General features: G+C 46.7%; 1 protein-coding gene across 8 annotated transcripts in view; it reads right to left on the bottom strand.

Moving 5' to 3' along the window:
* The window catches only part of NSMF (NMDA receptor synaptonuclear signaling and neuronal migration factor), a 53,442-nt gene that overhangs the window by 8,121 nt on the left and 21,150 nt on the right, over positions 1-24,171 (bottom strand). For 3 of the 8 annotated variants that reach the window (XM_030000073.2, XM_030000081.2, XM_030000079.2), the window contains 12 exons: positions 19,766-19,841; positions 17,559-17,564; positions 16,912-16,980; positions 12,567-12,619; positions 10,423-10,512; positions 8,649-8,770; positions 6,915-6,998; positions 5,813-5,846; positions 5,180-5,250; positions 3,949-4,028; positions 2,208-2,310; positions 1,739-1,814 (listed from right to left, as the gene is read on the bottom strand). In XM_030000073.2, the coding sequence (XP_029855933.1) occupies positions 1,739-1,814; positions 2,208-2,310; positions 3,949-4,028; positions 5,180-5,250; positions 5,813-5,846; positions 6,915-6,998; positions 8,649-8,770; positions 10,423-10,512; positions 12,567-12,619; positions 16,912-16,980; positions 17,559-17,564; positions 19,766-19,841 (864 nt within the window). The remainder of the gene's footprint in view (positions 1-1,738; positions 1,815-2,207; positions 2,311-3,948; positions 4,029-5,179; positions 5,251-5,812; positions 5,847-6,914; positions 6,999-8,648; positions 8,771-10,422; positions 10,513-12,566; positions 12,620-16,911; positions 16,981-17,558; positions 17,565-19,765; positions 19,842-24,171) is intronic. The other 5 variants (XM_030000076.2, XM_030000074.2, XM_030000077.2 and 2 more) reach the window with 5 other exon arrangements.

Below are 24,171 nucleotides of genomic sequence, written 5' to 3'. Positions count from 1 at the left end.
TTTGGAAAATACCAACATTCAGCCAGGGCACATGAAGGTGCTCATGAGAAGCAAATGTCTTTTTAGATATCCTCAAACCATGAAAGGCTCCTTGTAATCCCCTGGCAGGGTTTGTCCATGGGGGCAGGAACTGAGCACAAAGTCTGTCTCCAGACTTCAACCTCTTTGCACTGACTGCAGAAGAGGGGGCCGGCAGATGTAGTGTATCAGACAACAGCTCCAACAGCCTGCACAAGGCAACCTGGCACGGGGACTTCAGAAAATTACAAATCAAGAGTAAACTCATTGTAAAGATTTGTGGAAAACATTAAAAATAATTAACATTGAAAATTAAATTTTATTTTATTTTTTAAAGTAACATTAACAGCCTGTCTCTGTCCTGCAGAGCTGTCTCTTCTCACAGCAATGAGCTCAACAGGACACACTAATGCAAGTTCTGCACCACTGGCACCTTCAATTGAAGGTTGGGGGGTTGTCTCACAAGGTGGTCACAGACTGAAAGCCAGGCACAGGGCTGGCGCTGGCAGCAGCGAGTGCATTTGAAAAAACAAGGGCAAATAACCCTGGAGTCTGAGCCAGGGCTCAAGGAAGGGATTTTTCACTTTTGAGGCCTGATTAAGATTAGTTTCAGATGGCTTTGCAAAGGATTAGAGAGGGTACACTATTAGCACATCCCAGATTGATCAAGTGGATAAATTCAGATGTATTCTTCAGCCCAGCCTCCTGAAAGATCAACTCCTTAAATGCATGTGCACAGAACCCACTGCCTTGCCTGCCAAGCTGCATATAAACACAGGACTTTCCCTGCAAGTTGCTTCTTGGCATACACGTAGAGCACATTTCGCTGTGGGATCTGTGCAAGCACCGTATAAAGCTGAGTCCAAACCTTGACAGGACATGCACAGAGAACTCTGCACAGCACGAATGTGCTCAACTCCCATACATTCCTATGACAGTAAGTGGGAGTTAAGAATAACCCATGAGTGCTGATGCCAGCTGTGAGCAGCAGAGGAAGTATCCACAGTGCTTATAGCCTAATACTGCATGTTTTTATCTTCCAAGAGAACAAAGTACCAAGAACTACAGCAAAGATAAAATAACAAGGGAAAAATTCAGAATATGTCGCTTATGAAACTGCACCTAAAACTATTTACATTGACCAAAGAACAGGAAAAATTCTATAGCCCGTTGAATTATCTTGAGCTACAGGCAAAAAAAAAAAAAAAAAAAAAAAAAAAAAAAAAAAAAAAAAAGCAAAGCAGACTGAGACATAGAATGGCTCTAATAGGCTATATCCCAGTCACTTGTTGATGACACAACTCACTCGGTACCAGTGGTTTGAGTCCTGGAGATGAGATCCCTGCACGCTCGGTTACAGAGAAGGTTCTGCTCCTGTGTGCATTTCTCCCACAGACTTCACATGCCCTAGTAATATGATGAATCTCCTAAACTCAGCCTGGAAAGCTGCCTACTATTTAGGCTACTTGGCCACTGCCAGTAGCCTGGGCGAGGGCTCTCTGCAGCTTCAGGTACAACAAACAGGATAGATGAAATGTGAACATGGAGGAATTGCAAAGGGAAAACCAGGTTCAGCCACTAACTACACAAGGTGGTTACAAGCAAAATGAAGACACTGACAGGAATTAAGGGAGCTCAAAATTGCTTTTTCAGGAAGATGCCCACTGAAGGAGGCAGGCTTATTAGGAAGGTGTGTGTCTTTGAACAGAAAATAAATTACCTTGAGCTGATAGTTCAAGTGGAGACTCAAAGGCAACCCTATAAGGATTCATTAAGTTTTTCAGATTCTGAAATAGCTGAAAGGAAAACATATCGAGAGTTAGCATCTGAAAACAAAGATGAACTCCAGGGCACCCAGAATTGCCCATCCTTGTTCCCTAACTCTAGAAAACCTTCCACTCATGTCCTTTAAAACATCTAGCTCATCAGTAAATAAATAAAGCACTTTGAATGACTGTTCTCCTCAAAAGCTTCAATATTTGTCCTGCATGTCACTTATCACTCCTCCCCTGCCCTCTGGGGAAGGCACAATCCATACGGCGGTTCGCCCATTCACAGCCATGTGACAGGATGGCAGCATGTTCCCACACAGAAGAGGAAAGTTTAGACTTCGCAGTGTGACTATTGTCTCCCTGGGCTTGGTGCTACTCAGAAGACATTCCCAGAGAGGCAACCCAGGAAGCTCTTACCTTCTCCCCATTGGGGTTTCCAAGAACATAGCAGCCCATGATGTGAATGATATTTGGTTCAGGATTGACTTTACTCATCAGCCGGCTCAACCTCTTCCAGAAGCTGGAAGAAACAGGAAAAAACAGAATATGTAATTTAAAAAAGAAAAAAAAAAAAAAAATCTATCTCCTCAGATGCATGAGTAATCATAAAGATGTGTGTGCACACTGCTCAGAAGGGGCCTGAGGCTTGTAGCCTGAGGAGGAAGCTGCTCAGGAAGAGCCACTGGTTCTTAGACAAGGAAGAGCAGGGGCAGAGCAAGGGCCTGAGAAGCAGGTCCAAGTCATGTAGTAGAGAAGGAGGAGCGGCCCATCGAGCCAAGGAAGCAAAGTCCACCAGGAGTGCTTTTAGACTGACAGTTTTACTAAGCATCTTCTTGTAGCAGTTCCCTCCAATTTCCTCTCTCTCATTTCTATCAACAATTGCACTTTCTAAATGTGAGTGTTATCAGTGCACTGGTTCATTTCCAGGGCATGAAATCAGCAGAGAACAGCTGGAGAGATTGTTCTTCTACGTAGCTAGAGAGACAACACCAAACCAGGCTGGTTTATGTTAGCTAGTGCTTGGTGCTGCTCACCAGTCGGACCCGCTTTACATTTTGTGACTACTAACCAGGCACACTGTGCCTAAGGGACATGAAATACAACCACCTCCCCTGTGCAGTGGGTTAGAGTAGACTTCTGGTGGGCCCTAAAGCCCAGCAGTTCCTCTGTGGGGTCTGCAATCAGACTGCAGCCTAAGCTTTTCTCAGGACTGCCTCTCAGGGACATACAAGTTGGACGGAGACATTCACTTCCAAGCATCCAAGTTTTCAGCTGTGTGTTCACAGCTTTCTGAAGGTCCCTGAATTACCAGTTCTGGACCAGCTATGCCTGGAATGTGTTCAGAAGCGTGTACGCACACATGTGCTGAAGAATTTTATTGACAGTGTTTGTGCCAGAGCATGAGCGTGCTGAACAGATGTTGATTTTAATACTCAGTTCTCATGCCAACAAAAAGTTGTGTAGGAACAGGTTGGTATACATCCTCTCCCCCACAACGAAGCACTGTTAGCCAAGTAAGTTTGAGCCAGCACAAGCAATCAGGGAGCAAAACAGCCAAACTTAACTCTCTGCAAGGAGAAGCAAAATTGCCTCAGCAACCCCAGCTGACAGGCTGACATGCTAGTGAAAATCCTCCTCAGTAACGTGCTGGACTTTGAGCAGGCTTTGCAGAGGCAAATTCCATTTCTCCATGCAATCAGGAGGGCAGTTACCAGAGACAGCTGTGGTGGGAACAGTTTGGATTTCTGCCACTAGTCGCCTGCTTCGAAATGCTATCTCAGCCACTTCTGAGCAACAGAGGCACGAGGTGTGTGTTCTGGTTTCTGGTCAGCAAAGCCTTTGTTAGGAGAGGAAGTATCTTTTTCCCTCTTTTGACAGTCTCTAGTCCAAACAGACACTAACAGCAGATAAAAGCATAAATCTTCTGGTGACCTGTCCCAGAGCTGCACCAGCCCAGGGACAAGATCGGCTCTGTCATCTTTGCAACTCCCCCTGAAGGAGCTGTAAGCTGCTATTAGGTCCCCCCCTCAGCCTCCGCTTCCCCTGACCAAGCCACGCCAACTCCCTTCACCTCTCCTGCTAGGCCATGTGCTATAAACATTGAGCAAACCAAGCAGAAAAATGTTATGCAAGTCCAGAACATAACGCAGCCACTCACAGGATCATATCTTCCTCCTTCTCCACTTTGGCGAAAGTGGCAACTTTGTTCTTTAACAAGTACAAGTGACCAGGACCTCCCTGCAACAGAGAGACAGACAGATGCAAACCACTTTGCACAGGCCCTGAAGAAACAAACCCTGGACACGTTTCTTGTCCTGCACAGCGATACCCAGAAGTGCCACAAGGGAGCAGAGCAGACACACCAGGCTGGTGTGGCTGCTACAACCTCCATGGCAGACACAGCAGGCACTTGCTCAGGAAATACTCACATATGGGGAGTGTGTTGGGGGTTGGATTCTCCAGTTTTTACTGTTACATGCCCACCTCACTCTAGAAAGGCACAATAATAGACAAAAATCTTCATTGTGGGTGGCTGGAGAGTAATAGGGAAGACAAGAAAGTCCCTTTCATTTGGGGATACTAGGGGACTTGCCGTGGTAGACAGACGAGAAGCTGAGCAAAGCAGGGATGAGCAGGCAAGATGTCACCATAGAAGAACTGGACTTTGGCAGTAGCAGGCATAAAAAGATTGAGCACAACATCAGCAAAATTAAGAGTCACAATCTCCAGGTCAGTGTGCTGCAAACCCTCTTATTTTGCAGCATTAGGCATGTGGGAGGGAGTTCAAGATAGGTTACTTTCCTAACTTCTCATTTCAAGCTTCCTTGCACAGCTGCCGGGGAAGTCCAAAGCTGACCACCCTGAGAAACAAGAGACTCGGGAAAGAAATCCCCGGCAAGCCCCAGATCCAGCAGGGCCTGAATATGTCCCACCCACAGCTCTGCAAGCCTGTACCCTGACCCCTCTGCCGTGTAGGCTGGCCTCCGGCTCCGAGCTGTGCCATCTGCCGGTCTGATCCACAACATGCACCACTGACACTCATACTGAAGCTGTACAAAACCTGTAACCATCACATTACAAATGCTTGTTCCCTTCTCTGGAATCCTCCTTATGAGATCTGCGCTAATGCTGGTTTGCCTGGGTTTCCTTGAAAGCAGCTGAGAAGCAGCCCAGCTCTGGACTTGGCCACAGTAAATCAGATTTTATTTCCTGCTGTCACAGCAACTTGAGGCTGCTCAGTGTCTGAGGAAATGAGAAGTGAAAGCCGTATACGTGCAGTTACTTTAACAGAACTTGACTTTGGAATATTGGATCCTCTATGTAATTTTCCCTGTAGAAAAAGGCAAATTTGTAACAAACCACCCAAGTGCTTAACAACTTTAATGTACCTGGCAAAATATCAGCATCTTCCAGATTTTGCAGCCTTTCCGATAAATGTTAAGCTTCTTCTCTATTTCTTCTGCAAAAAACATGTTGGAAAAGATAAACCATGGAGGAAGTTAAAAATGAATGTTACTTCTTCTCACTTTAGTCCTGAAGGCAGGAGGCTGAGCTGTGAGAGGTGCTCACCACCTATGTTCCCACTGATACCAAAGCAAACCTTTTGCTTTCATGCCATGGAAAGCAGGAAACCCCAGCATATCACAGGGCAGAGAAGGTACGGTGCAGCACCAGACACTGCTCTATAGTGACCACAGCACTGTACCAGACTCTGCCATCCTGATCCTCTGTTAATGCTCCTACTCACCTACAAGGATACAATGAATAGGTATCTTAGCTGCTCTGCGCCTCAGCTTCCCTTTCGTAAACTGGGAGCTTGGCATAGAAAATGGGCCACAGAAGTGAAGTTTTACTACTGCAGCACATCCAACAGTAGCTGACTGCCTGTCAGGTGTCACTGGGGTGATAAAAACACCTTTATGAGTGGCAGCTGAGGCACAGGGCAGTGGAGTGACTTTAACATATTGATCAGTTAATTTGCAATGGGCAGGAGTTAAGAAAAGGAAATAACACTCACTTACCTAGGATGTCATCAAAGGTGGCATGTTCATGGTCCTGGAAACCAAGAGAGAAGACATATCAAGGTTCACTGTCACTACACCAGCTCCCATGACATTATTATAGTCTCTAATATTGCACATAATCCCATTTCCAGGGAAATGGATGCTCTAAGAGCACAATTATACCAACTGATGACTTCTAGTCACATCACAGCAATTACCACCCTAAAACACGTCTCAGCAGCAAAGAAGCTGAAGACTGAATGGTCCATGAAGACCAAGTCCATCCAAAGGCTTGAAGATGAATCCTGCAGACAAGTCCAAAGCACATACCATCCCTCAGATGTAGTCACATCACTGATATGTGTTTGGCTCTTGGCCCATGTTTTGTAGCCACACTCTGGCTTCACATGTGTCCAAGCTGGCTAACAAACAGCCACATTCCCAACACATCTGCCTCTAGCATAGCAGGGTCATCAGGACAACCGTACAGCTCTCAAAGGAAAAGAGAGGCAGCATCGCTGCCTGCTGCACATGGAGACTGAGTTTTCTGGGCTGTCAGTCCCACTCTTCCCTTTCAAATTAAGTGAATATAAAGTGATTAGGAAAAACAGACCCATGACTCCTTGCTGGTGTTTCAGGCAGGACTCCTAGTGAAAAATCAAGCTTAAATTAATGACTGATAGGGATGCGCCATTGTATATAGGGTGATGGGGTTCACAGTCCACTGCAGAGCTCTGAGGTCCTGCTCATCCTGTCTAAGGATGAGCGTAAGGAGGAGGCCTAAGACTGGCAACACACAGCTCTGCTTGTGTGCTCAGGCCTGCCCTGCCTTCCCTTGTTAATCTTCCCATGCTGTATGGCTGCGCCTGCATAATCTGGCAGCCCACATGTGCAATCTTCACTCCACCTTATTCTTCCACCTAGACCTGAGCCCCCACAAAGCTACCCCAGACCCCAAATCTGTGTTCAGCACACCCCCAGCCATTTCCTGATAGCTTTTCAGAATCATTGTAACAGAAACTAGGGATAGAGACAAAAAAAAAAAAAAAAAAAAAAAGAATAATTCTCTGTATGAAGCCTGCTCCCACACATCCAGACATAGCAGAAGTGATATACTTACATAGAGAATGGGGATGATAGAGGGATCGTCCCTGCGGATAATTGTCGGGACATACTCTGCTTTGGGCACCTTGGAAGAAATGAGCTGGAAGGGGAAAAAAAGAAGTGCAACAGCATGAGGAGAAGCCAGTAGAGTTTGGACAGAAGTGCAAAGGCCATGGTAACAGTGGCCTGTTCAGTCGTTCTCAGGTGTTACCCAAACTAGCAGCTAATCCAGGCTATCCGCATCCCTGTGAAGGTCCTCCAAGTTTTTGGTCCACTACAGAGCACCCCCAGGCCTGCCAAGTACCCCCATGTGTTACAGTCTCCTCGACCCCCAACAGATGAGCACACAGCTCTGCCTAAAAGGCAGGACTGAGTCCGAGATAACAGTTTGTAAAGGGGAGACCAGTGTGCGCAGAGGATGAAGAAGCTTGTGTGTCGCCATAAATGGCTCTATCCCAGTAAAGATCACTTCTGTACAGCCTTCCTCTGCGCGAGGGTCTGTGCTTCTGGTTGTAGAGGATTGTTCAAACTGGCACACGTAGCTGGCTGGTGGTGGGACAGCTGCATGCCCAAACAGGAACCAGCCAAGGGATGAAATGGCATCAGGCAGAGGTATGCACACAGCAGTAGGATGTCAGGCAGATGCAGGTTGCCTGGCAACTCTGGCTGAAGCTTCAGCTGGCTCCATCAGCATGACAGCCCGAGAGGATAGGCCTGCCACCAGCACAAGCCAAAAGGCTATGGGAACATGGGCAATTTGACTGTGCTGTGATTTCAGGCACCTCTGTTCATCACTGTGAGAGTGGAGCAGGCAGCAGTGCTGGTGGTCTTGTAAGTGCAGCCTGGGTTCCAGCTTGGGCTGGCTTCAAAGCCCTCCCTCCTAGCAGGCAGCACATCACTGCTTTGGCCACAAGGGAGTTAATGTAAAGTTTCTGAAGAGGCACAATATACAGAGTCCAGGGATGGACACTCATCACATACACCACCTGAGGAGACACAGTGGAGGTGTCAAGGGCTGAACAAACCCAAGTGTTGGGTTCCTGTTGTTTGGGTCTCACCTGGTCACTTTGCCCTGAGGGCTGAGTCTGCACAGACAGCCTGGGAACACATACAACACCAGACTGTCTCCATGTCCTTCACTCTTCCCAAGTCTTAGCAGGACCCATTCAAACACAGTACTGCTGTGCTGGACTGGCAATGCTGCCCCTAGAACAAGCTGGAAGCTTGAGACCCCATTTTGCCCGAGTACTTGTGCATATCGCCAAAGAAGGGATGTGTCAGAACCTGGTCCTGTCTGCCAAACCCCACAGAGCAGAGCAGGGGGAAGCCTAGCTTCAAGGAATGACAAAAGAGCAGAAAGCATCTCAAAGGATGACATACAGCTCCAAAGCAAATCAGGCAAGTAATAACAGGAGGGAGGGACTGCTGGGACTGGGGACTCAGGTCTCTGTTGTCAGGGTTATCGAGACTGAGGCTAACTCGATTCAGTGTTAGTGACAGTGCTGCTCTGATTTGGGGATGGACTACAGGTCCTTCCACTTCTAGTTTTCTTTCAACACATTATCCCCACCAGTAATAAATGCTGAATAACATGTCATGTCTTGGCTGATCTCTGAGTGACCCTCATACACACCTGAAGAGTTGCCTATACAAAAGACTTGCCTCTTCCCATGAAGATCCTAAACTGAGCAGCTCTGAAAGGACAGACAGAGCCTGAGTAGATAGGGGTAGCTGAGTTGGAAACCCTCACCATTATTTTTGGTGGAATAAAGTCTTCTCCGTCACATGCCATGGCTTCAAGTTCCTTTTCTGCTTCCCAGTTCAAGTCAAAGTCACCATCCAAAGCGCCACAGGAATCCTGAAGGTCATGGCCTGCCAGAACACAGTGTGCATTACAAAGGCAGAACAGCTTGCCTTCCCCACTCGATCTTGTCTGGCAGCTACTTCACAAGAGGCACCACAAGCCGTGAGACTTGTGCCCTCCTTTCTTCCACAGAGTGACAGACACCACACTTTGGGGCCGGTGTCTCTAAACAGACAAATAATGAATGAAGAGTGCACACACAGAGCCCGATACCACATATCACATCACTTTTCATCACTCTCATAGTCACCAAGTTTAGCTTTCAAATGCTAATTCACAACAGTCACTCTGTCATTTCAGAAATGGAGAAGGAGACAGAACACAGACAGACTCTCTACACTTTAACATTGCCAAGCTGATGAGCAAAAGTCCAAAGACTTCAAAGCTGGTCTCCTTGTAATAATTACTACTCTGACTACATCTTCTGAGTCATTATAAAGAAACTCTGCCTTGCTGGTCAAACTGATCCTGGCAGAGAAGTCGCAGAGTGTGAGAACAGCTGTAGCAAACACAGTAGTATTGCAACAATATACTTGAGTTTGCTCTCCAGATTGACCTTACCTGTTGGCCTTCAATGCCTCTTGGGGAAAAAAACATCTGGAAGGAATATAATTGACCATTAAAGGTTAAAAATAGAGATGGTTCCCTGAAGCCAGGGACTGAGGAAAGAGAACGGAGATGCCTTTATTTGTGCCTTTTGGGATGTCCGAGTGTCACTGGGCAGTGCCTGGAGCCTGTCTTTTCCATTCGCCTCTGAGTTAGCTGAGGGAGCGGGGAGGAATCAGACTGCAAAGGAACAATCGGGTCATGTTTTGAACCTGGCCTTTCACACATTTCCCCCTACAACCTCGTATGGTGTCTTCTACAGCTAGGAGGGCTGGAACTTGTGCTTACCTGGTAGGTCAGTTCATTTCACTAGTGAAATTCATTTACAATACAACCCATTTCAACGTGGGCAAACTCATATCCATCAAGTCTCTTGCCTACAGGATTTCAATCAAATCTGGGTAAAACAGCCGTTCCCTTTATAAAAAGACAGTGGGAAGATGCTGGCATTTCCTCCTGTAAATTAACACAACAGCATCTCAGTCCCCACAAGCAGAACATCACAGCGTTTCCGGGGACTCCCAGAGGAATTCCTGGCAGCCCAAATGAAGATCAGATTGCCCCAAGCTATCCTCTGTGCAGCCAGCATGGCCAGGAAATCAAAGCTACATCTCACGGAGCACTGCAGCTGTGCTCTTGAGCTATTCTAGCCTAGGAAAGAGCTCAGAAGGGGTTCTTGCATGGGAAGCCAGGCAGGTTAGCCCCACTCTGGTGAATGTAGCCTCGGACTGTTGTGCTTCCAGGTAGGTTGTTTTGGTCCCAAGTGAATAAGGGATGATGGGAACAGAGGGCCGCAAGAGAGCTGTACCACCGGGTATCCTTTGGCAACTGCACAGTAACATGAGGTTAGATGCGTTGTGCTCTACAAATAAATATAGGTACACACAGATGAACAGGTGCATATACCTGGAGTGTTATTTGCTCAGATCTCACAAAACTAAAAGGATCACAGGTGGGACAAAAGGGCACAGAGGAGTTACTCCAGTGGGACTCCAGTCAGCACCTCAGCTGGAGGATTGGCCACAGGAGGAAGCTCAAAGGACTCAGAACTCACTTTCTCGAGAGTCATGGAAGGAATCAGCTTTGATGGGAGTCGGGTCACTCCAGGACCTGCTGAAGCTCCTCTCACGCCGTTCGGCAAATGCTAGGATAAAACCAGAGCACGACATTAACAGACTCCAAGGCCACCTCTGTTGCTGCCAGCAAAACAAAACATCCAGTAGATTTCCACCAAAGCCACACATCACGGACTCCCCTGTGCTTGTTCTTCCACTTGCCAAATGCGAGTCCCTTCCACACAGCAAACAAGAGTCTATCTTCTAGACAGCAGAAGACAAAGTGCCCACTTTCTGAGCAGGAACATTATGGGGTATGTAACACAGAAAAAGGAGGACACTTGATGGTCTCCTTAAATGCACACAGCTCAAACCTCAATTTAATCAAGGCTATTCTAGTGTCCCAGTGTAAATGCTCTGACTCAAAGGCCTCACACAAAGATGTACTCAACAGCTAATGACACATACGTGACCAGAAGAAGGCAGTAGTCCTCCAGTCAGTTCTCCCTTCATGTTCTAGTGACATCCCAATCAGTGCTGGACCAAACAGATAGGGCTAGTCTGGAAAGCTCATGCTTTCTACATTTTGTCGCAAGAGGAAATCCTTCAGTTTTTGCTTGCCTGGACTCTTGTGAGCGCTTCCCCCTTAGCCTTTTTTTTTTTTTTTTTTTCTTTTCCAAGGGGCATGATATTGTTTGTACCGGCATTTCTCAGGTAGAATCCAGGGAGCTTGGCCCAGCTGGCTGCACCACAGGCAAATTCCTGGGAACTGCCAACCACGATGTCTGACTTGGCAAGCCCACGTGAGAGCCATTATGCCTAGATTAACAGCCACTTATAGCCACTAATACCTATTTCTGGTAGCAGACAGAGCAAGTTTGCTGCAGCGTATCTAGTAACAGCATCTCATGTCAGCAGCACAGGAATTCATCTGCAGTACAAGAGCTGAGAAGCTCCACTGCTGTCCACTGCTGCAGTGTGTCCAAGTGTGGGTGTCCAGGGAGACAAATCACATAGTAAGTTCTTCAGGTGATCTCCATCCTCAGCTTTCATTTAAAACCAGGCATTTAGCTATTGTGCACACAAAGAAAGCTTTGAAAACATGACCCGAGAGTTACCAAGGCAGAGAGGCATGCCTGAACTTCCAGACAGCTCTAGGGGAAGGTGAGCCCTGTTCATTTCAGGCAGTGCTAACTCAGATGCCAATAAAGACACTTTAAAGGGCAATGCTCTTTGCTGTTCGCTTCCCACAGCATATGAGAAAGGAGAGGAGAGGAAAGAATGCAAATTCAACTAAGCAACACTTTGCTGTGGGCAGTCTGTACATGATGCCTGGCCAAGGGGTGGGAAGAACAAGCTGTTTCCTCTTCTGGAGCAATCCTCAGCTCTCAGGAGCCAGTTACACCATTCTCAGACCATTTCACAGCGATAAGGGAGCTGCCCCAACCAAGTTATGGAGGAATGTTGCCTTCCTCAGGGAAAGGGAACTGCCATTTCCCAGGCCTAAGAGGTGATTTCTTCCCCAGTGCAGCATAACACTCCCCCCTTGCTCCAATCTCTTCCCTGTTCCTCTTCTTTCTCCCTTCTGCCGTCCTCTCAGCTCCCACCAGGCAGCTTTCCCCCAGGTCCTGCTGCGGAGATGGTGGTGGGACAGGGGAGGAGAAAAGAGAAAGCCACCAGTCCACATGGCACATAAAGCACCGACTGTCCCCAGGGAGCCACAGCTGGTCCGCACCTTCAGTAAGAGGCCAGGCAGCCCTCGCCAGCTCTGCTGAACTCTCAGCTCTGGTTCTCCTCACAAGCGTTTACGCCGGTGATCACCGAAAACCACACGCACATAGGACAAGGACACTGCAGCTCTCCTTCCACTCCTTGCACTGAGGCCACAGAGATCTCCCATGGCCAAAGCAGAGGGTCCTTGAAAATAGCTTACAGGCTGCTTGCAGACATCCGTGTGTCCTGGAGACTTGCCACAACCTGGCCTTCTTTTTTGTAGAGTAAAATGGTACCAGTAGGTCAAATCCTTTCTCCGCCCCAATGCTAGGTCCTTTCTACCCACATCTGCACGCAACGTAGGGTTCCCTGTGTCCCACCGTCACAAACCCCAACTCCTCGTGGCCACATCTTACAGGTGCTCACTTACTTTGTGCTTTAACCCTTCGGCTCCCCACCATGCGGAGGTGCTTCCGAAAATTCCTGAAAGAAAGGCCAAACACAACCTCTGAGAAAGGTAATACAAAGCAAAACCTGGGCCCAGCAGGACTGAAAAAACTGGGAGGAAAAAAAATAAAATTGAGAAGACAGCGTATTTCCTTCTGGCCATTCAAAAGCTGGAGACCAGGTTCCCAGTCTGCACCTATTCAACGCTGGGGACAGTTATGTTTGTCAAGACTGTGGCTGTTTCTTTGAACTCCCTGCACTGGTGGTACAGGACAAGTGAGGTCCTACATGGCAGTCTTCTTCTCATGGCCTGCTTTCACTTTCCTATGACTAAGGCATACCTGTGCTGTAACTTTGCTGAAGACGCTGCCACTGCCCATGCTGGCAATGCTCCCTCTTTTCCTGGCAAAGAGCAGTAACTGCTCCCCTCTCTCCTTTCTTCCACACACACTTCAGCAGGAAAGTGGGGTGCCCAGGCTCTGCCCTGCTAGGCAGCATGCACACTCCATGCTCATGGCTGTGCTCATTCCCAAATGCATTCACAGCAGCTGCTAAAATCCCACCCATGCTGTTAGCAACCACGCAGCCCGTACTGCTCTCCAGGGCAAAGAGTTGGGAAAGACTGACACAGCTTCTTCCTTCTCAGACAGCACTGTTCAGCAAGGCTGACTGTCCTCATGGGCCTGCTCTCCGCTAATGCTACCTGCCTAATCACATGCTTCCCTGCCCAGGACTCACAGGCAGAGTTCAGTGGGGCTGCAGAGTACACAGCTCCAGGGTAAAGTCCACCAGAGGGTAAGCCTTGGGGAGCAGCTACACCCCATAGTCAGGTCTGTGTAAAACAGACCATCCTGGCCACTCCTGAGAGACCATGGCAAAGGGACTCTTCATCCAGCCCCTCTGAGGGCCAGGGATCTGTTTCCCTTAGTTTCTCATCGCTCATCTAGACAGGAACCAAACAGGACAGGAACTAAACAGGACACCAGAAGAGACACAGGGAAGCAGCAGCACATGACTATCAAGAAAAGTGTCACCTCTCCGTGAACCCTACTTAGCCAGGGTGACTTCACTCTGCAGTGCAGGCCCCATGGCCCCCAGGGATGTCAGCGAGCCCATGTACCGGCAGCCTGCACGGAGAGGGGGAGCCTTCCTAGATTCACTTCTGCCCCACCAACATACACCGCAGACATCAAGCAAGAGACTACTGCTGGTGAAACGGGTAAAAAGACAAGTCATCTGGCTCACACACAGGTTAGTGGGATGAGTAAGGACATGATACAACCATGCAGATGCTTTAGCAAACTAATTGGACTAGAAGACACTTCCAGGACCGACATGAAGTTGTTCAGAGAAAGTCAGATCTGTCTACTCCTATATAGAGAGATCAACACAAACACAGCCCTCATGGGAGAGCACTTAACCCATGCCACCTTCTGCACTGTCCCCCACTTTGGCTTTGGATCCCATGTTGTCATCAGGATCCAAATTCAGCAGCTCAGGAAGGAAAACTAGCAGCTGGGTAGTGAAGCTGGGAGCAACATTATTCCATGACAAATTTCCATCTGCACTTGAGCTATTAATGTTATTTTACAAAGACTTATTTTAGCTCTACTTGCATGTGTGAAGATTCACTGCTGTGGATCAGACAACTGCCCCCTTTAGACAAGTAACTAAACCAATTCGCTTCACTAATACATGCTGGACTGGCTTTATGTACAAAGCCTTCTGGGGTGTGTGATGACTGATAACATGGGCTGTCTTATGGTGCATTAGATTCAAATCCAAATAAATACAATATTTTAAGGGAACCAGGGTCAGTCTTTACACAGAAAGGTCTTAGACATATGTTGTAACCCATCAGAATGAAAATCTTTATGGTGCATTGTGAGACCAAGATCATACCAGACACTGAGCACCAATGTTAATTGCCAAGGCCACTGTTAGATCATTTGGGCTTTCGGCATTTTGGAGTAAAATCCATTTTTCTGTTAAATGCTCAGTTGTCCTCCCCATAGAGGAGCTTCTTCAGACCCTGGGGGGAGAGGGGGTAAAGCAGTCTTTGCCAGAGAAGAGTGCTGCTCCCAGCTGCCTAGACAGCTTGGTCTCTCCCATGAGTGTGGGTTCAGGGCAGCTGTCTAGATACCTCTCCTAAATACTGCTGAGAGCAACTCCAGGCGGAATCCAGCTGCTCAAGGTTAACCATTGCACTAAATGCTCAGAGAATGGACAAAGGCCTTTATTTCCTCCTCATCTCTTCTAGAAAAAAAAAGCACTTTGGAAAGGAAGTGCAAGCCTGGGACTGCCTCTTAATGTGGGCATCCTGTGGTCATCTAGATCCTTCTGAGTGCTTTTTACAGCTGTATTGGCCCTCAGGCCCCTCTGTGCTTGCACGTTAAGCATGAATGGACTGGCACAGCACCCCTGGGGGAGCCACAATCTGCTCTGTGAGCAGTGGGGCTACATAAACCTGCCCAGTCTTCCTGCCTGGCTCCTGCAATTGCACCCAGAAAAGCCAGTGTTATTTGATCACCTGCAAGATCTCTTCACCCATCGAAATTCAACAAGCATCCCTCAAGTTACAGTGATAAAATCTCCCTATTACTCCCTTTCCTGAACAGTCCTCCTCCTGACAGGCTCCAGCTTACCATGTGGTCTGCACAACCCTATGCCACCTCCACAGTATCCATCCCAGCCAAAAGGTCTCCAAGACACAGTAGCCCTACTCCACACACTCTGCAACTCTGCCTGCAGTGGTTCATTTGCACTCTGCAGAGAAGCCTTTTCATTACCCAAACAGAGGTCAGCGACAGAATTACTGACATACATCAATGCCCTGCAAAACTCCTGACAGCACCTCTCACATTTTCTTCCCCAGTTCCTCCTTGCAGCAATCACAAGGTTCAGCAAACCACTGGGTATCACTCGCTCTCGAGACAGCATCCATTGAGTGCCATGCCACCCAAACCAGCCTCCCTGTGCACCAGACACACAGGGCCAAGCACTGAAGGGGCTGTGCAATAACAACTGAACTTCTGAAACACCTAAGGCCATGAAGGGCTGCACAACAAGCATTCAAACTGTGGTTGGGCTGGGGTCCTCCTCACTCCCTGGAGAAGAGAGCTGAACGCTAACTACCAGCAATCCTTACAGCTGGCCAGGGTCTGCTTGCATGACACAGCCAAAAATCCACCATTGCTATCCTATCTCCTCTCTTATGACAAGGTAAATGCAGATGGGTTCCAACTATACAATTCTGCCTAGACCTTCAGTGTCCACAGGAGGTGAAGGGACATGCTGGCCACTCAACACAATGATGACATGACTCTGTCCTCTATCCTGACCACACCAAGGTATATGACTCCTACTCCTGTACTCGCAAGCCACACAAACAAGCCATTTTCTAACAAAGACTTGCCTCTGTCTAACAAATTTTGAGAAATCTCTTTCTTTTTAAAGACACACTGTCTATTTATTTATAGTGTCTTAAGTTTTGATTCTTATTTCTCTTCATTATTGATGAAAAAAACCACCACCCTTAAGTTGCTAAAAAAAAAAAAAATTCTTCCTGGCAATTTCCCAGTTAAGAAAACCTGATGTTTTTCTCCCGCTTTGTTTTGAACAGTGCTGAAGTGATCATGGCAGTTTTTAACCAATGACACAAATGCTGTGTTATCCTTCTTAGTAGGCTGCCAAAATACGCGAGCCTTGGCACATTCAAAAAAACAGAACAGTTCTGATTACCACAGTGGCTAAGTGATGTGCCCTGTGAAGCCAGCAGAGGGAAACCAGGGCCCTTCTGTAATAGCCAGATGGGTCCCAATAGCCAGATAGGGAATCAGTCCCCATCGCCTTTTCTTTCCTTTTTAAAAAAAGATTAAAAAAATGGACTTCTGGTCACTAGAGATGTTAATTTTGCCTAGGTCTCAGACTTTTGAGGTGCATTTGTAGATGCAATAACAGCACACGAAAAGTATTCAGCTAACCTCAAACAAATTCCAAGTATTTGGGAGAGGGCTGGGGAAATTGCATCTTTAATTTTTTTTATATATATCATATATTTTTCTGCCTGAGACACAGATCCTGTATATTATATTTGGAAGCTTAAAAGAAACTTGACAGTGTTCCTTTAAGAAGATGGAGATCACCTATCTTGAGCACTGCAGCATCATTCACCTCCACATTTCCAACACAGCCACTGCTAGTGTCCCTACAAACAGCAACACAGACAGGGACAACCACGTTCAACGTCATCAAGCGTCACTAATGACACCCGAAGGGCCCATGCAACACCAGGCAAGGTTACAGCTATGGGAGAAAACGGGCCCTACCTCTGTATAACAGCTGCAGAATCATTCTCTCGTTTCCGTCTCTTCCTCTCTGCGTAGCCCCTGAATGCCCTGGGAAACCATTTTAAGCCATTAACCAACTACACAGCTTTGAACTGGAGAGGACACGAAACACAGACAGGAAAGCTCTCACCAGACACAGAGAGAGATTAGGCTGACCGAGGAAGTCAGCCAGCCTTGTAGGACTGCGTGCGAGTCAGGGGCCAGGCAAAAGACTCACCAAACCAAAGGTCCTCACTCACTAGGGTAGGTGGCTGGACAAGCAGTTGTTCCTAAAGCAAACATGAGTGGCCAGAGCACAGCCCAAAGAACGGAGGCGAGCAGCCATCATCCCTGCTACGGAGGAATAAACCTAGGAGACTGCAGACACAAAACCTCTGTACACCAGGATCAAGAGGGACAAAAGCATGCTAGCAACTGTAGTCTCCATTTTGAAGATGAGGATGGTTGCAGTGTGATCCATGTAGGCCTACGAAGTGTAGCCATCTAACCTCTTGCCAGCTGACAAACAACCCTAGCACAGGGAAAGCACGAGTGAATATGATGGACAGGAGAGAAGAGGAGAGAAGAGGAGAGTTTATCCAGGACACCAACAGACAAGGAAATAAAAAACCAAAGATTATACTTACGAGATGCTAGAGATTCCAGGAGATGCAGGGAAAAAGAAAGAGAAGATGAATTCATTAGTGCTCAGCCCTGGCCAGTGTTCTGAGGGAATTCTCACTCCAGAAGGAATATTTCTAGTTAGGTGGAAGGAAATTGCTTTTTAAATTAAACATTTCTCAGTGGTGAGACTCCTATCTGACAGAGCTAAATCCTCCCTGGGGCAGCATTGGCATGTGGCTTGGATGCAAATTAAGCTCCATGTAGACCCAGAGAACATGCAGATGCACAACTGGCAGCTGAATGTGCCCTGTTAGGCTACAATGGGAGCTCAGCATCATGGGCTTCTGGAGCAGGGAGACCTTCTCCCACAGTGACAAGGACTTGTGAAGTCAGCTCATGCTGTCTGGTCTATGAAGGAAGCAAGCACGGTGGGCTGAAAACGCTAGAGCAGAGGCCAGGAGGACAGGGGCACATGGGGGAGCCACCCCAGCCAGCTTTAGGGAGGTGCCCTGAACTTTTGGAGATGTTTCTATGCAATTTCTAGAGGCAGCACAGATTCTCCAGAAACATTAACCAAGGAGCTACGTTAACCAGGGGAGCTGTGCTCCTCAAGGGTTTCCTTAGGGCACTGTTCCCCAAACCAACCTCGCTTTGGCCTTCAAGCCCCGTAAGCCCTGCCATGGGCCATCATCCTGCAACAAACCTTGTGGCCAGCAAAGATGGCTTCAGATAGCAAAGGATATGCCGAAGGGCAAAGGAAATGTGCTGATTTTGTGCATGGTTTGATGTATCAGATCAGAACTGTAAAATACCATTCACTGTTACCAGCCAACGTTTTTAAAGAGCAGAGCAAGCATCTGTCAAATTGCCCTTGGGCTGCCCACAGGCCCTGTCAGCCTGGTGCCCAGGAGCGTTAACCAGCTGGGATGCCACCAGATTTACAATCCCTGAAAAGGAGGCAGGGGGACATAGGGAGTCAAGTAAGAGAAGCAGCACTAGGACAACACAGAGAGAGCAGAAGCCCATGGAGGCTCCTCACTTCCACTGTCAGGGTGGGATTAGCACCCCACCACCACGCATCAGATTCCGCAGACTGGCACCAGGCAAATGCCTCCCCGGTGCTGTTCCCTATGCCAGGAGGGTGGGTCACACCTCCAGCTGAGCTGGAGGGGAAGGGCATGAAGATAAGCTTTTTTTTCTGGGGGATGCAGATCCTTTCCAACATCTCAGCAGCAAACCCTCTCCCCAACACTGGATCCAGCCCTCCCTGCATCAGTCCCTACAGGTCTGATCCAGTCTGGGTTATGCCAAGATCAACAGTCAGCCCCTTTTCAGGATTTGGGAAGGGAAAGGTATGAGGGAAAGAAGAAACAGCAGAGAAAAAGATTACAAAAAAGGACACCAGATTAGACAAGGAGAAATAAAGAGAGCAGTAGAGCTGAGAGTGACACAGACTTTGGAAGAAGGACACAGGAAAAAGGTGACAAGGCTGGAGAAGGGCCTTAGAAGGTGGAACAGTGTCTCATTTCCCTCATTGCTTGCTTTGGCTTTCCAGACAGGTAGGAAATACTTGACCAGGAATACAGCATTTCCTGACAAGCTGGGTATAATCTGAAAATGAGGCTTCCCTTATTCTCTTCAGTCCTTTGAGAACTGCCTCCTCCCAACATACAGCAACCAGAGGCACCAAAACCTGTGTGGAGGGAAAGACTGTTCCTAACTCAGATCTGTTCACACTTTGCAGAGATTTTACTGACACCTTCTTCAAATGACCAGACCAGCACAGAAGCTGTAGGGCTACATCTCATCCTATAGAGACGCACTCCTCTGGAGTGATGGATGCAGGGCAAGCCTAGAATAACAGTCCCTCAGGGCCGTGGCTGCAGCAGAAGCAAGTGGTGAAGGGTCTCAGCTGGTGGTCCCACAGGATCCTCGCTCTGCAGAGGCAGCCAGGGACAGGGCACAGTGTCACAGAGAAAATAAGGGAAGCAGAGAAGAGCTGGGTAGCCCAAGGAGTAAAAGAAGGTAAAAGCAAACAAGTGGGAGTAGTAGGAAACTGAACTCATAAGTGCAAAAGAGTTATTAATACGAGACAAGGTTCTCTCTCTCTCTCAGCCCCAGACTGCGGTGCCAAACATACAACTCAATTGCTCCAGGCTCTCAGATATAGCTTGAGTGGGCCGCAAACTTTAAGATGCACAACAAAAGCTACGGCAGCAGTTTCACTTACGCTTGCATAGTTGTAGTAGCAGTTTGAAAACTGAAGAGGTTCTCTTTTGGGAACCAGGTTCGTATGGGGACATCATCTGGAAGAGAGAGCAAAACCTGAGAATCCAGTGGGCAGAGACATCGTTCAGACAGCAAGACTTTCCAAGCTCTTTCAGTACTTTTCTTCAGCATCCTGCCCTGCACTAAACAGGAGAGTCTCATCCTCCTTATACTACCACTGAGTGTTTTGTAAATTTACGCTAAGCCTGTCTATCAGGCTACTAAATGAAAAATGAAAGCCCTATCCTAAGTGTAGAAGATTAGAATAATCCAGGAATTACAGAAGAGACATTCAAACAAGAAAAAAAACTGGGGAAAGAAACATTTTTCTTTAAAAGCATTTTCCAGCCTCTGCCTTTTCCTTAGTACCATTGATTTGAAATGTCCCATTCATCCAGTTCTTTCTGACACAGACTCCTGTGGAAGACAAAAAGCATTCACCTTCCTCTCTTCAGAACTGTAAGCCTGAGAAATACTCTCTTTTTCCACCATTGAAGTTTCACTAAACCCCTCACACAGCTGCTCCTGATGACCTGGCCTTCATCAGTTTTTCTGGTTTTAGAAGTCAAACTGCACATCAGCTATACAATCTGCATATTAAGACTGTGCTTATTTGGTCCCCTACATTTGTAAACTGCCCTGCCTGAACCAACGTGGATTATTTCCTAATTCCGTTGCATTAAGACACTGCATCATCTTCACGTAATGACCACTAAGACAAAAAGCAGGCAGCAAAATAAGTCACTAATTATGTGTGTGGGATGGTGGTGACCAGAAGGAGGAATCTGACCAAGTAGCAGCTCCTACTGAGAACTCTCAGGCTGAATTTGGTCAGGCAGGGAATCAGAGGTGTATTAACATCCACGGACACAAGACGTGCAAGATCTGAGTGGATTGGATCCCTGTGATTTGGGGCTACCTGATTTTTCACCTTGCTTCACTTCCAGTTTGTGGCTTCCTTGCTTAATGACTTGCCACATGTTGCTGATCATGTGTCTTGCTTTACTCATTCAGTTTTAAGATCATTAGCAACTATGGTATCTTAGACATTAATATTCTGGCATTGTCAAGAGTATTTTTTTATTCACTTTCATTGGCCAAAACCCAATCAAACCCTGCATGCGTACTGCAGACCAGACATAATTACTACAGACCAGATATCTTACCAAATGTTCTGTACAGATCATTATCTACTACAGACTGATCCTGGTGTTTCCTGAAAGGACATGAAGTGGCTGCACTTACAGATGCAGAAAATGCTAAATACAACTGGGCAGGCTTCCTTTGAAGTGAAGCTTCCAAGAAATCATATAGAAAGTTGTAACAGACACTCCTTCTCAGCTAACAGTTTAGGTCAAGCCTTCTATAAAGGCACCCTAAGGAAATACATATGTTAAATGGAAACTGCATTCTAGTACGCTAAATACTTATTATGAAGTTCCTATGTCTGCTTTCCTCCAAAAAACAGATAGAGAAGAAATGCAAAACAGCTCAAACTGTAAATGAATTACTTGTTTGAAGTCTCAAACCCACAAATGTGGTAAAGGAGGAGAAGTCGTACAAATTCCTTTTTAGACAACAATTCTGTACAGACTTGTCAGGGACTATGCATCTCAAAAGACTGACAATCTCTTGATATATTTTACAGCTTTTAAGCCACTAGCTTCGATTCAAAGCAGAGCTTATGAACAACAGCTAATACCCTTATGAGGTTTTGCCTGGACAATAGCTGGAAGCCTCCCCTCCTTTTCTGATAGACAGGAGTCAACACAGGAGAGATATCACTCCCCTACCCATAGCACTCAATGGAGAATAAAGGATTTGTGACCCTTCAGAGGGGCCTCTTTACCAGCCAGAGGTAGAAGAGTAGCAGAGAAGCACACAGCTAGGGACTAGGGAGCACAGCTCAGACCCAGAGCTATCCAGCTAATTAAAATTCGGATTATAAGTATGGCTGTTTTGTTTCCAGGAGCAGGTAGCTTGCTCCTTTTTGGCCAGGCAGAGCACCTTGTTCTCCTTTCTTGGTACCATCAACTGTGATGAAATAGTCAAGGAACCATGGGCCTGGGTAAGACTGAAGGAACACCACCACCACATTTAGCATCTCCAGCCTCTTGCCAGGCTGCATGAAAATCTCAGCACCTCTGCCCATGAGTGGATGCGTTTGTATCAGATGCTGGGAGCAGCACAGGAAAAAACAGCTTGTGCTTCTCTGGAATGGTGTTAGGCATCATAAACTCAGCATAAAAATCCATATTAAACTATGCCAATCTGGCCTAACTGCCATGAGTGTTGGTTTGCAGCAATAATGTGTCATGTAAATCCAGAGAAAGCAGCACTGTAAAGTGAACCTCTGGGGAAATTAGTCTCTCTCCTGTCTCCATTCATCTCTGCTCCGTTTTCTCTGCTAGCCATGCATGAAGGACATTCCAAGAAATACCTCTTGCAACCTGTGACAATTGTGCCATTCAATTCTCGTTTTTTCTCTGAGTAACAATGCTTGGATAGAGAGCGCAAACGAGACCAAGTTGAGAAAACTTTCATTCCATGATGCCAGTGCTATGATGGGATTTGGTCTTAGAGGCACAGCGCTGCCTGTGCAGCCACACGTGCAAGCACTCAGAAGCTTGAGGCAAGCACTGAGGGTAGCTGCTGCCTGCTCGTATGAAACATGAAATACTCATGGAGGCATCTGCAGGTTCAGCGCTGTCCGCTTTGTTCCCACTTAAGTAACTATCCCGATATATTTTCAGAAAGGCAAATCTCCATTTCACACTGATAACTGGCCCTAACAAAAATGCTGCCTAGTTGAAAACACATATTATAAATTCCAAGGCCCAGAAACGGAACATGGCATCCCTCTATAGCATTTGCTAGGACATGTTTTCCAGCAGAGGCGTTTAGCTCCAGCTATGAGGAGTTAAACTCTTCCATTAGTGATCTGGAGCTTTCCTTTGGTTCTGTATCAAGTAACCTGCTTCAGTCCCACAGTGCATAGTACAATTTTGATTTGCTCAGGAAAGTTTTCAACATAAATCCATCAGCACTAGAACAGGAAATCTTCACTTTCTTAATTCAGTACGCATCATGAGGCTGCAACCGATTCAACTCGGCACCCTGATCTCCAGAAGACCAAGCCCCTGGGGTTGTGATCTCCTTTCCTGAAATGGCTTTCTCTTTCTATCCTCACACAAGCTTTCTGGCTGTGCTGTCATATGCACAGCCATCTTTTAACAGCTAAAACATGTGATCATAAAACCATAAAAGGTTTCCATACAGGAAAACTCTTCTCACTCCTTTTCTTGCACTTAGGCAATAAAAATAATAAAGTCTAAACTTGCACATGTAGTGAAGCCCCAAAATCACAGGGAACAAACAGAGGAACAATGCTTAAAAACTACACACAGGAGTTAGTGGGACTGTAGGTGTTCTGCACGTTTGATAATCAGTTCTTTTTTTATTATTATTATTATTCAGTATTAGGCCATGTATTAATTTAGTCATATAATTTCAAGCATCTAGGTATGAAAATATGGTCCAGAACCCAAACTTTCAGTGATTTTACCTGCAGTAAATATCACTATGATATTTACTAGGAAACTATGAACCTAGGAAAGATGTACACTTTGATCTCCACAGTCCTTAATCTCTTTCCAAGGAGAAAACCTTGACCTTTCTTGGCTGGACACTCCACTCTAAAAGCCTTGATGTGTGTTTACAAATAAAAAAAATCAGACAAATTAGGTCAGACTCTTTGCCAGCCACATACAGAGCTGACAGGCAAAGATCGACTGCCTCCTAGCTTATAATTCAAAGCACATAGATTGTGACATATATTTGATTAATGGTTAAGTTTTTAAAGACAGTCAGGGATTTTTTTCATGCAGCTGAATAAATTACAAGCCCTGTTCCCCGAGAACAGTGAACAAATGGATAGTGAATGGGGAAGAAAGTCCAATATTGTATTATTTGCTAGTATTTATTGAAAGCCCATGAGGTGGCACTACTAGAGGGACCCTGCTAAACTGCTTCCAGCCATGCAGATGAGCATTTTGGGGACACACCGAAGTACAGAAGACCATACCTGAGCTGAGCTGAGGCTCCTGCTAAGCACCCTGGCACATTCAGCCCCAGAATGAGGCATAGGAGAGAGGGTCCTCCTCTGAACTGCCTCCTAGACGAGTATAAATGTAGGTGCTTTGACACAGTCCCTCCTCTCTTGCTCTTCCTTCAACAGAAAGGGAGCCCACAGAGATCACCCTCACTAAGCTACATGAAGCTGTCATGAAAACCATCCAGGTCATCTGCTGCTTACAAGCTAGAAGGAGACACAATGGAGCTTGGATGAGCTGGCCTCAAACTGACCTT

This window comes from Aquila chrysaetos, chromosome 24 (assembly GCF_900496995.4).
Source record: "Aquila chrysaetos chrysaetos chromosome 24, bAquChr1.4, whole genome shotgun sequence".
Classification (NCBI taxonomy): Eukaryota; Metazoa; Chordata; class Aves; order Accipitriformes; family Accipitridae; genus Aquila; species Aquila chrysaetos.
The sequence above is the reverse complement of the archived record's forward strand: the minus strand, read 5'-3'. Positions and strand labels throughout refer to the sequence as shown.